This window comes from Homalodisca vitripennis, unplaced genomic scaffold, assembly GCF_021130785.1.
Source record: "Homalodisca vitripennis isolate AUS2020 unplaced genomic scaffold, UT_GWSS_2.1 ScUCBcl_1555;HRSCAF=5328, whole genome shotgun sequence".
NCBI lineage: Eukaryota > Metazoa > Arthropoda > Insecta > Hemiptera > Cicadellidae > Homalodisca > Homalodisca vitripennis.
The window spans coordinates 27,386-40,227 of record NW_025777684.1 but is presented as its reverse complement, the minus strand read 5'-3'; the positions used below and the strand labels follow the sequence as shown (position 1 = coordinate 40,227).

The 12,842-nt window shown below is 34.0% G+C and overlaps 1 protein-coding gene across 1 annotated transcript in view; it reads left to right on the top strand.

The window, feature by feature from the left end:
• LOC124371528 (trimethylguanosine synthase-like) overlaps positions 1-12,842 on the top strand; it is a 29,784-nt gene that overhangs the window by 15,521 nt on the left and 1,421 nt on the right. The window contains 5 exon segments of the mRNA XM_046829880.1: positions 47-281; positions 3,536-3,911; positions 5,137-5,268; positions 8,469-8,685; positions 8,687-8,765. Coding sequence (XP_046685836.1) covers positions 47-281; positions 3,536-3,911; positions 5,137-5,268; positions 8,469-8,685; positions 8,687-8,765 — 1,039 coding nt within the window.

Here is a 12,842-nt window from a genome sequence, read left to right as displayed (position 1 = left end):
CTGTACGTGGAGAGTCTGCTAAAAGGATGATGGTTTTCTGTTTAAGCCATGAGAGGGAGTCAGACGAGGGGTGCACAGAGAAAGTAAAGAGTGCATATCAACTGATGGGACTGATGTTTGACATGGAGAAGACGGAGAAGATCCGCAAGGCCTCCATCTGGTACAAGAAACGATTCAGCCAGATACGATTCCAGAACCGGATCCTGCGGCTGCAGAAACCCCCCAATAAACACATCTACTTTGATGACGATGATGAAGTCTGTAAAGACAGTGCTCCCCAGGTAATTCAGTACATATCTAATTATTGATATCAGAACAAAGGTACTTCAGAATTTGTCTAAAACATGGCAAAGAGTCCAAAGTAACAGATGTTCTGGACTAGCTTAGCAGTGTGCAGGCTTGGGGTAAAAAGATTCCTATACTCAATACATATTGAACTGTAGTGAAATATATATATATATATATATATATATATATATATATATATCCAAATTATCTGGATATTTTTTCATGGACATCACTGACCTTAGAGAGTAAAAATGCTGCCCAGGTCACCTTATGTGACCTGAGTAAAGCATTTGACACAGTCAACCATGTAATTTTATTGAGTAAGTTGGAGTATTATGGTTTATATGGCAAAGATTTGGAAATTTTGAAGTCATATCTTTCAGAGCGTAAGCAATTGGTCGACCACAATGGCAGTTTGTCTGAAGTTTTAGAATTTAAGTTAGGAGTACCTCAGGGGTCTGTTTTAGGGCCTATACTCTTTCTAGTTTTAATTAATGACCTAAGCAATAATTTGTCCTGTTACTCTACAATATATGCAGATGATACAACATTGTTATCTTATCATAATGATATGGATCAGCTAAAAATAATTTCAGAAAACACATTGTTAGAGGCAACTCATTGGTTTGAAACTAATGGACTATTCCTAAATAAAGAAAAAACACAGCATCTGTTGGTAACCTTAAAAACAGAAGATCTCTTAGATTCATTAAGTACAGTGAAGCTTTTAGGTGTAAATATTGATTCTAATCTGTCATGGAAAACTCATATAGCCTATATTTGTAAGAGATTGTCTAGAGTAATTTATTTACTTGCAAACCTTAAAAATAAAGTGTCTCCAAGATATTTAAGAATGGCCTATTTTTCATTTTTTGAAAGTATTATAAGATATTGTTTGATTGTGTGGGGTAATGGAATAGGCATTCAAAAGGTTCTTATTGTACAAAAAAAAGCTATACGAATCATAACTGGCTCTAATCCGCATGATCACTGTCGACCTCTTTTTAGGCAATTAAACATTTTAACTGTTGTAAATTTGTATATTTTTGATGTATTAATGGTAATAAAGAAAAATCTGCATCTTTATAAAAGAAATGCCATACACTCTCATAATACACGAAACCAAGAAAGAATTGAGCTGCCTAGATTAAGACTTACAAAATCAATGAATTACCATAAAAACATGGGAATAAGGCTTTTCAATAAGTTACCAGTGTCTTGGAAAAATTTAAACCATCGTAAATTTTCAGAGAGATTACATGAATGGCTTGTAAATAATCCACTGTACAACCTAGAAGAATATTTTAAATTTAATTTTAACACTTAGTCTAGATTGTGTATAGGCTAGTGAGTACTATTGCTTAATAGAATTAAGTTTTTAAAAACACTCTTGTGACAAATTAGTCAACTAATAGTTTCTAGTATTGACGATGTCTATTGCTTGTTATGTGACTTGCCGAAGGATAAATAAATGTCTTTAATGTACGAGGTGTGTCCAAAAAGTATCTGACCTTGACGTCTGGCATGAACTGACATTACTCTGTGGCAACGGCAATCTGGTCTCCTTCAAAGTACAGTACTCCCCTCCACAAGCCACTACCTTATTCCAACGCTCCTCCTACTTCCGGAAACACTCCTTAAATTCATTTTGCGGAATGGCAAAACAAGTCCTTCATCGCATTTTGTTTTATTTGTTCAACATCGTCAAATCTTTTTCAATTCAAAGGAATTTTTAATTTCGGAAATAGCCAGAAGTCACATGGAGCTATGTCAGGACTGTAGGGAGGCTGTCGTAGGCTGGTTGATGTCGTGTTTGACCAAAAAACGCCGAATAAGATTTGAGGAATGAGCTAGCGCGTTGTCGTGGTGCAGGATCCAGTCACGGCTTGTCCACAGTTCAGGTGGTTTCGTTCGCACTGCATCTCGTAGCCGCCTTAGGACCTCAAGATAATACTCCTTATTCACTGTCTGGCCTCTTGGAGCATATTCGTGATGAACAACGCCGTCCTGGTAAAAAAAAAACTGTCAGCATTGTCTTGACATTGCTTCGACTTTGTCTTGCTTTTTTCGGCCGTTGCCCTTTGCGAGTTTTTGAAGATTGAGCCTTTGTTTCAGGGTCGTAGCCATAAACCCATGACTCATCACCAGTAATAACTTTTTTAAATAGCCCTGGGTCAATTTTTATCAAATTCAGATTGTCCTGTGTGATATCAAGTCGACAGTTCTTTTGGTCTTCTGTCAGCAGCCGAGGAGCAAATTTTGGCGAAACATGGTTCATTTTAAAATCTTTGTGTAAAATGTTACAAACTGACGATTTTGGTATTCCTAAATCTTTTTCCAGCTCTCGGACAGTCAATCGACGGTTTTCATTAATTGCTGCACGAACACGTTCAACATTTTCAGCGTTTCTGGCCGTTTAAGTCCTGCCAGATCGGTCATCACTCTCCACTGATATGCGGCCATTTTTAAACCGCCTAAACCACTCTTTTATTTGTGTATCGCCCATAGACACGTCACCATAAACTTTCCGTATCATAGTAATCATCTCTGATGCTGAATGGCCAAGTTTTTGGCAATATTTAATGCAGATGTGCTGCTCAACACGTTCAGTAATATTGAAATGCGGCGTACACACACGGCAGTACTGTACGGAACAGAGTGTTGTGACTCACTGAGTTACTGGATCGTATTCAATGCCTAATATGGGCAGGAGTAGGCTCGCCCCTCCCCTCCAATAACCGGTTCGAGCCGGTCGGTTACGCCGCGGCCGCCTAATGGTCGGAGGTCGGATACTTTTTGGACAGACGTTGTATATAATTATGTACTGAAAAAAGTGAGTTCTTCATAATCCTTTAATATTTCGAATAATTTATATTTTTTATCTAAAATACATTGTAAAGTATACAAACAAGAAATAAAAAGTAAACATCTAACTTTTAGTATCAGTTGAATTATTCCAATATCAATGGCACTGTTAATTAAAATTAAAATTTATACTCTCATTTTTATACTCCTTGGAACATTATGCAAAAAATCAGGGAACTGGCCTTATATATTATAATACAAATTATTAAAAAATGTGTTGTACTCAAGTTAAAATTAAACTTTAACAAGATTGTAGTTTTGGACATTAAAATTTAGAAATTTATATATATTATATATATAAAAAATCTCCAGAGATGTCCATGAAAGGATATCCGATAATTTGGATTGATATAGATTGATATAATTGTACTGTAATAAACAGGCTGACAATGCGGCCCCTGATTTGGATACCTCGGGTGAGCTGTACCATGATGCTGCAATTTCCCCATCAACCCAAGGCCCCGCTGAACCCCAAAGACTGGAAATGGAGGAGTTCTCAGAGAAGGATGACTCAACTGATGATGAGGATCAGGACGTATTTTTCTCGGCAGAGGAGGACAATGTGTCAGCTGCGGGTCTTGAGCGGCGGGAGAGCAGAGGACGAGCGCAACCCAAACGAAGAAGGAAGAGACAGCTGAAAAAGAAGTATGTAGTGAATTATCCAGAAGAAATGATAGCCAACCCTAGGATCAAGAAGTTCTGGCGTCGGAGGTACTCATTGTTCTCCAGGTTCGACGAAGGAATTAGGTTGGATACAGGTGAGTTTTCATTGTGGATTATGACTTAAATGATCTTGAAGAAACAATTTTAGTAAATATCATCTATTTATTGTATATTATGGTAGAAATCATGTTTAAAACTCTTTTCTTCAATCAAAATAAACATTTGAACAGAGCTGATATTGTATAAATTAAAATTATACTCAAGCCATAATAATATTTTTTTATTATATTTGATTCTCCAATTAACAATTTTAATTGTAACATTAATTTTATTTGAGTTTATTCGTAGTTTCTTAATTTTACTTAATGTGAAATAAATATTTTTGAGTCTTATGCATATTACAGTTTAATTATCTTAATATGAAAATAAAGTACAACTCATTAGATTTTTAATTTGTTTTTAGATTATATATATATATAATATAAACCTGATAAAAATAATTTATTTTCCTCCTATTTAATAATCCAAAAGGCAATTTTATTGGTATTTAAAATTTGACACATTAACGTTATTGTTATTTAAATTATACAATTTAAAGATTGTACACTTAGGTCTTTTATTATTCCAAAGAAACACTATGTCTAAAACGCTAAAATACACAAGAAAGTAATCATACTCTTCCGTAGTTCTGTTAGAGCATCAGATCGCATGTCATCCTCTAATTTTATAGCTCAACAAGTTTTATAACTCTGAAGCAATAAATATAGGGGTTTAACAGTGCAATACTATTGTTTATAGGCCTTAACTTGTTCGGGTTAATTCATTGTTTCTATTTTAACTAATATCAATAATTATTAGTTAAAATAGTATACATACAAAAAATAAAATAAAAACAATGTATTATTAGAACCATTGACAAATGTTACAGTGAAAAATATCTTCCTTAAAGGAAATAAAATTGTCAAAGTTACATGTTAAGTTGTTACATCAACTACTTGTTAAGCCTTACAAGTTATTAAAAACAATTGTTAGTTTGTACATGCAGAATTTTTCAACGGGTATTCCAATTATGAAAGATTTTTATATTTACATACTTCTCATTAAAAGTAAACTAACTCCAATTTAAAAACATATATTTGTTTGAACCATCAATAGATTTTTTCTTTATTCTCTCACTGAAGCGTTTGGACTAGATTCTTAGTGTAGTAAAACATATCAGAGGAACTGCATTGTAAAATACTAAGAGTCAGTGGACTGGTTTAGTAGGTAACCAGAAATGTACTGCGGAAAGAGTGCCTGATAAGTTGATCATTGTTACAGAGAGTTGGTACTCTGTGACCCCAGAGAAGATCGCCACAAACATAGCTGAGCGTTGTCGCTGTGACTTGGTTGTGGACGCGTTTTGTGGTGCTGGAGGCAACGCCATACAACTGGCCTTTACGTGTGAACGAGGTGTGTAACCCTTGAGCTGACAGTCACTTTTTTATGCTGTCACACATTTTAACTATTTTTAGCTTTCTGTGAAACTGTGAGGTACTAGTGGAGATTAAGTCAGTTTATTTGACTTATTAGACACAATATTTTCAGAAAATTGAAAGGAGTAAACCAATACAACGGAGTATCAAAGGATCGGACAGACATAATTAACACGCGAGAGATCGCGCCCGCGGCAGTTTGCCGCGCTTTTTTTATTTCTTTATATTTTCGTTTGCAGTGATGCCCCAGGATAACAGGGTCTCGTTTTATCCCTCCCAGTACATCCCTGCGTCTGACCTTGACAACCGTTAGTCTGTCGCTGGCTTTGTTTGCGAGTGGTGGAATTTTTGTTGTAGCTCTACACCTGCCGCGGCAATATGCCTTCGCGCGATCTCTCCCGTAGTGCATTCTGTTAAATCTGCGAATATTGGAAATTTTTCTAAATTTTCAATATTTTAATGTTCTTGTGTTTTTTGTAATGTTTTCGAATACATACACACTTCTTCAGTTAGCTTAGACGATAATGTCCACTGAAACAAAAATAGTAAACTTGTACTAATTTAGGGGTTTTTATATTTTAACTTTTTATGAAACTTAGAAAGAAATTTTAATTTTTCGTTAACATTTATAATTTTTCTTTGATATAAAATAGGTTTCTTCATTTGCACATTATATTTTATTGAATTAGTAATCTTTTGAATAAATATTGATTTATTATTATATTATAACGTTTTTGAGGCAATTTGTTTTGTTTTAAGGAAATATACATATTATAAAATTTATTTCTTCCTCATAATAAAATACTTTATTGTAATAAAATGTTTCATTTAAAAGCCTAATTTATATTATTGCGGCAAATTGCTCACACGCGACCTTTTCGTACCAAAAAGTCACCAATTCCGAACGAGATATACAGTGTATCATAATAATATTTCTCTTTGTTAGAACTTAAGTACCCAATTACTTTTATTAGTATATACTGAAAGACAGTAATAGATACAACACACAGTTTTTTTATTGAAACTTTTCTCACCAAATTAAAGCTGCAATTTGAGTAAAAGACGAGCGTGAGCAATTTGCCGTCGCGCGACCTCTCGCGTCCAGGAAGTGAGTGCGATCTCTCGCGTGTTAAAGTCTTTACTGAAGTACTGTAACTTTCTCCCTTGTAACTTTGCTACCTCTGACCTTTTGTTCCCAAAATCAGTTGAGTTCTTTATTGACTTGGACAAGATGAGGAACCCATGTACCAAATCTGTACGATTTTTCTATTAAGAATTATTGCACAGATGGACAGAAAAAGATATGATTTTTGAAGGACCACTCAAATTTTTAATATTAGTATAAAAGTCTAGTTGGTTTTTATGTTTTTAAATAATTAGAATTGTTTTGTAAATACTTAGCATTTATAAAAATAATTTATGACCTTAGTAAGTGCATATCAAGTTGGAAAGCTTTATTTAAATACCAAAATAGACAAAATAACCAGAATTTTGATACTAATCAAGTAAATTTTTTGTTATAATATACAATATTTTAGATAAAAATGTTATTATTGAGGAAATGTTTCAATGAGCCAATTTTATTGAAATTAATAACAAAGAGATGTATATTATGTAATATACTATGCAAATCATTGAAGTAATATATATATATATATATATATATATATATATATATATATACATAAAACCTGTATTATTTATTTAGACAGTAATAAAAGCCAAAAATTGCATTAGGTTAATTAGTGTGCTCTGTAAAATGGTTATTCATAACTACGTGGTCTATCCTATAAAAAAATAGATTACTTTTTTATATAAACAAAAAACAAAGTACAAAAGAAATTGTATTATATACATTTAAAAGTGACACTAAAATACTATTTTTAAACATAGTCACTGTACAAGTTTAGACACTTATCATAGCGGTGAACTAGTATCAAATTTCAGCGTTTTAAAATTCTGCTGCCTGAGATTTCAGCCAGGTATTCAGTCACACCCTCCTGCAGTCCTACGTCATCATCAAAGCGCTGTGCCGCAAGCCAGGTCTTAATTGCTGGTATCAGGTGGTAGTGCAAGGTCTGAACTGTAAGGCGAATGTGGAAACACCTTCCACTTAAAAGCATCCAGGACTTTTCGAGTCGGGTTTGCCATGTGTGGTTGGGTGTTGTCAAGGAAAAACAAAATATTCTAACTTAACTTTCCTCTAATCTTGTTCTATACTGCTCTTAACTTTTGCATACCTTCTTTCCTGGCCCATCAAACAATTGCCATAATCTTCCATGCCGACAATGTATGCAAGTATTTCCTTTCCTTGGCTTTTTGGGGAGTGTGTGTGCCCCCCATTCCATAAACTCTAATTTGGTTTCACAATTCACGTGTTTTACCCAACTCTTGTTTCCAGTAATGATTTGATCAAGTAGCGAGTCACCATCTTTTTCGTAAGAGTCCAAAAATGTTAATGAAGCAGCCATATGCTGATTTTTATGTGTTTCTGTTAAGATTTTTGATACTCATCTTGCACAAAATTTATGGTAATCTAACTTCTGCGTAAGAAGTTCGCGTAACAAACTTTAGAAATTTGAGGAAAATTTAAGTGGGAGCTTTGTTATTGTGAATCAGCGGTCTTCTTTAATCTTCTCATCAACTTTAGGGACAATTTCATTGATCACAATACTTGGCTATCCACTTCGTTCGGCACATGTACATTAGTTTGGCCATTTTTAAAACTAATTCATCCCTCCACCTTCAGTAATGACGTTGTTCCCATCAACTTCTCAGAGTTGGCGATAAATCTCAATTGGTTTATTGTGCTTAGCCAACATAAACCGTATTACCGACAGCACATCACAACTCATGGGATGTTCACTTGCATCAATAATTTAAACTGCTAGTGTAAAACAACTAGAAGCAATAGTAACCTCTCACTAGCAGCTTTAAAATTAAATGTAATCTACTTTCTGGATAGTCCTCGTATAAGAAGGTGGGAGAAGTTCAAAAATCCAATTAAAATAAATGAATTGTTATAGCAATACATTTTTTTTTTAATAAATAAAAAAAATATGATTTTTTTAATTTGTGCTTTCTGCTGTATATGTAGTAATTTCAACCTCAAGTATCAAGCACTTGTGTGCTTTGTCACAAGTATTTAGTATTTGACATAATCTGGTGTTATCACAGTGATTGCGGTGGATATAGACCCTCAGAAGATAGAGTTGGCCAGACACAATGCTCGAGTCTACGGTGTGGAGGACCGGATAGAGTTTGTGGTGGGAGACTATCTAAAACTGGCACCCACTCTGGTGGCAGACGTCGTGTTTCTGTCCCCTCCCTGGGGCGGACCCTCCTACAGTCGTCAGTCTGTATTCCCTCTGGCCTCGCTACAGCCGGTGTCGGGCCAGGAAACTGCTAGATCTCACTCTTGGAGTCACTGACAACATCGCCTTTTACCTTCCGCGGAATGTGAACACTCAGGAGGTAAGTCAAGCTAATCCTTCTCCTGTACAGGTTGGAATAGGCTATGTAATGATAATGTTCTGGTAAATTTTAGATAAAGTCCAGACTGAAATATTGACTTAAGTTCATTCATCAAGACAAAATTTAAAAGAAACCATCAAGATTCATATAAATAGATTATCAAATTCTTAAACAATAAATTCATATATTTCGCTATTAGTTTTCAGAAATCAAATGAGAGGATATAAATTTCATAACTCATGCTAGGTTATGCACTGTTGCCAACTGTTCCTCAATCATACAATATAAATGATCACTAATGGCAACCTATATTTTAAGTTCTTAGAATGTAAATTCTTGTTCTCCCACATTGTCAAAGCCATATATATATAAATAGGAATTTATTACAGTGTATTATTCTGATTTTACTTGTGACTGTCTATATTGCTCTATTTAGGTGAGCTTTGTGGTTTTATTTTAATTTCTGGTAAAACTCTCTAGCTAAGAACCTTTCCTCCATCTCTTTTTATCTCTGAGTATAAGAATATAATTTACTTGAAAATCAATTTCCTAATTCATTTCTTAAGTGCTAAACAAAAAATGAAACCCAATTGGTTGTTGACAGTATTTATGTAAAGACTCATTGAATAACACTGAATTAAAAAAAATATTATCATTTATCATTTTTGCTTGTTTTAATAATTTTCTTGTAATTAAGGCAAGGCACTATAAATGAATGTGTGTGTCAGTTATTACTATTTGTAACTGTTGCCATAGTCACAACATTTGACACTATATTAATCAATGTTACACCTATAACTTGATCAAGGTAACCTACCCTCATGTTTATAATAATGTATAAATTAAAATAATTGTACAAAATACAGAATTGTATATTGCAGACAAATAGCTTAAGGTAAACCATGTACACAAATAATCGAATTTTTGAACATCTTTTTTTTATTTTCCTATAAAATTCTCTGTGTTTTTCTGAACAATTTGATATATAATACATATACATTAGTCAAATAATAAGCTAGGAAAAATAGAAATACATTGTTCAGTCAGTGACAATTATTCTACTTTTCGAGTATGCACTAAGTGCCCAGTAGCATGATTTTATATAGTAAGCTGTAAGACAGGTGAACAGTTGTATTCTGTAGCCTTTGGATTTGTCTGTCTATTCCATCTGTCAGCATTATTTAGAACAGCTGATTGTTCAAGTGACAATACTTTTGTAATATTGTTTGTTTACGTAAACAGTGTTTGTATTTAGTGAGCTAACTGCAGTGTTTAGTGTATTTACAATGCCTAGAATAAGAAAGTTTGGAAGAAATAAGTATAAAGGGAACCAGTTTGATTCACAATCAAAATCAACAACACCTAACATATCCAATGTTAGTAGTTCTCCAGTTTCTAACCCTGTCTCAAATGTAGGCTCTAGGCCTAGTTCTCCTGATGATGGTGAGGTAAGATGTTTTGATCTTTCTGCTTCTGAGAATAAGCTTCGATATGTGAAACTGTGTGGCAATAAATGTGATTACCTACCAGATAAAAATACCAAAGGGAATTTCATTATTGACTTGGAGGTGTTGAACAATAACCTATCATTATTTGTAAAATGCAGTGAATGTGATGGCACAAATTGTGTTGAAATCGTTGAGAAACCTATACATAGGAAAGGTCTAGCTGTTATGTTGGTTTTGTTTATGCAGTATCTGTGGATCTGAAAAGCCTTTTTACAGTAGTAAGATAACACCAAAAAATGTATTTGACATCAATGTGCGCTGTGTTTATGCCCATCGTTCTATAGGAAAAGGTAAAGCAGCAGCGGAAACATTGTGCGCTGTAATGGACCTGCCACGACCACCTACCAGATTTCAGAAATATAATAAAATAATTAGTGATTCAATTGAAGAAGTAGCGGAAAATATAATGATTGAAGCTGCTCGTGAAGCAATAGCAGAAAATGACGATGACCAAAATATAGCTGCATGTTTCGATGGGACATGGCAGAAACGAGGGCATAAATCACTGAATGGCGTGTTTACCGTTACAAGTATGGACACTGGCAAGGTATTAGATGCTGTTTGTTTATCTAAATACTGTTGCTGTAGTATCAAAAAGAGATTGTCTGATACACATGATGAACAATGTACCAAGAATTTTGAGGGTTAGCTGGAGCAAAACAAGATTTTGAAAGGTCCCATACTCGAGGTTTACGCTATGTAAAATATTTGGGTGATGGTGATAGTAGTGCTTTTCAGTCTGTTATTGAGTCCAAACCATATGGTGACGATGTAATAATAAGCAAATTGGAATGTGTTGGACACATACAAAAAAGAATGGGGAGTAGATTGCGAAGGCTCAAGACAAAAATGCGAGGTGAGAAGTTATCGGACGGAAAACCTCTGGGTGGAAAAGGAAGATTGACAGATCAGGTGATTGATAGCTTACAAGTGTACTATGGTAAGGCTATTCAAGACAACACTGATAGTGTAGAAAATATGAGAACAGCAGTTTGGGCCACTTACTTTCACAAGATCTCCACTGACGACCTACCCCAACATGAACTGTGTCAAAAGGGCGTACAGTCCTGGTGCAAATACCAAAGGTCAAAAATTACTGGTGAAAGGTACAACCACAAGCACAATGTACCAGAAGCTGTGATGAATGTAATAAAACCTATATTTCGAGACCTCACATCATCAGAGTTATTGAAAAAATGTGTTCATGGCCGAACCCAAAACTGCAACGAATCGTTAAATAACGTGATTTGGACCAGAATACCAAAAAACAATTTTGTAACCTTATCTACACTAAAAGTAGGTGTATGGGATGCCATAATAACATTCAATACAGGAGCCCTAGGAAAAGTTCAAGTGTTACAGAAACTTTGCAATGAAGCTGGTAGAAACTGTGTTATAGGCCTACAACATATCGACCAAATAAGGATTTTGGAGGCTAAATATGCCAATAAAATTAACAGTAAGACCAAGAGGAAAGCCAAAAGAAACCTAAAAAGGAACAAAGAAGACAAAGAAGATGAATCAACTGTGCAATATGGTGCTGGAAACTTTTAGTTTATAAGGAACCACATAAAGACAGTTTTTTGCCTCTAGCGAAAAATCAACTTTTTTTATAGGTAGGTACCATTTTTTCCTAAACTAATAGTTTGATTTACCTGATTTTTTTTTACAGAGTTACTGGATACAATTTCAAAACAATGTTAACCTAGTTTTATAACCAAATTAGTCCACAGTTATTAATAAAAAATATATAAATTTATAAAAGTGAAATTTTTTTAAAGTTTTTAAAACAAATTCTTTTACAAAAAATTATTATTATTTTGAATTAGTAATAGGTTAACATTGTAGATACATATATAAATTATGACAGGAAAAAATTTCATTGCTCTACTATTTATAGTTTGTTTTTAAATGGTACCCAAAGTTGTCCAATTTAACATTGGCGGGATAGGGCGTACATGGTTACCTTAAGAAAATTGAAATATTTATTTTGATTTTGCATAAAATTCCAACTTTGACACTCCTTACAATAGAATATTTGATTTTAACATAAATCTTAATTACAAATTATGGCTATAATATCATAAGCAACAGGAAATGTAATTCATTTTGAGATATTATAAAAACTCCAATTTTTATATGGAAATGTTCAAGTAAAAAATAGTATACTCACAAATACTGTTTTAACCCTTTTAACCCCGACGTCCGTACTATACGGACGTCATAAAAATGGCGTCAACTCCCGACGTCCGTATAGTGCGGACGTGTACTTTTTACTATTTTACTGGCCACCTATTTCACCAAATGCTTTGAAATTTCACAGACTTGTGCACAAAGGTATTTTGCATCGAAATAAATTAGTTTGTAATGGTTTGAATTCGTATTTTGTCAGTCTGTGACTGAGCAATTGCAGTTCGTCTTGACTGACTGCTCACGCTTGTTGCAGACAGCTGTATATCACGTGGTTGTGAATATTCCGTTTTCTTCACAGTTTTAGGTTAAAGCAGTGTAAAGTACGGCAGTTAAAGTTTAGTTCATTATTTGTTTGATTTTAAAATGAGTAAAAGAC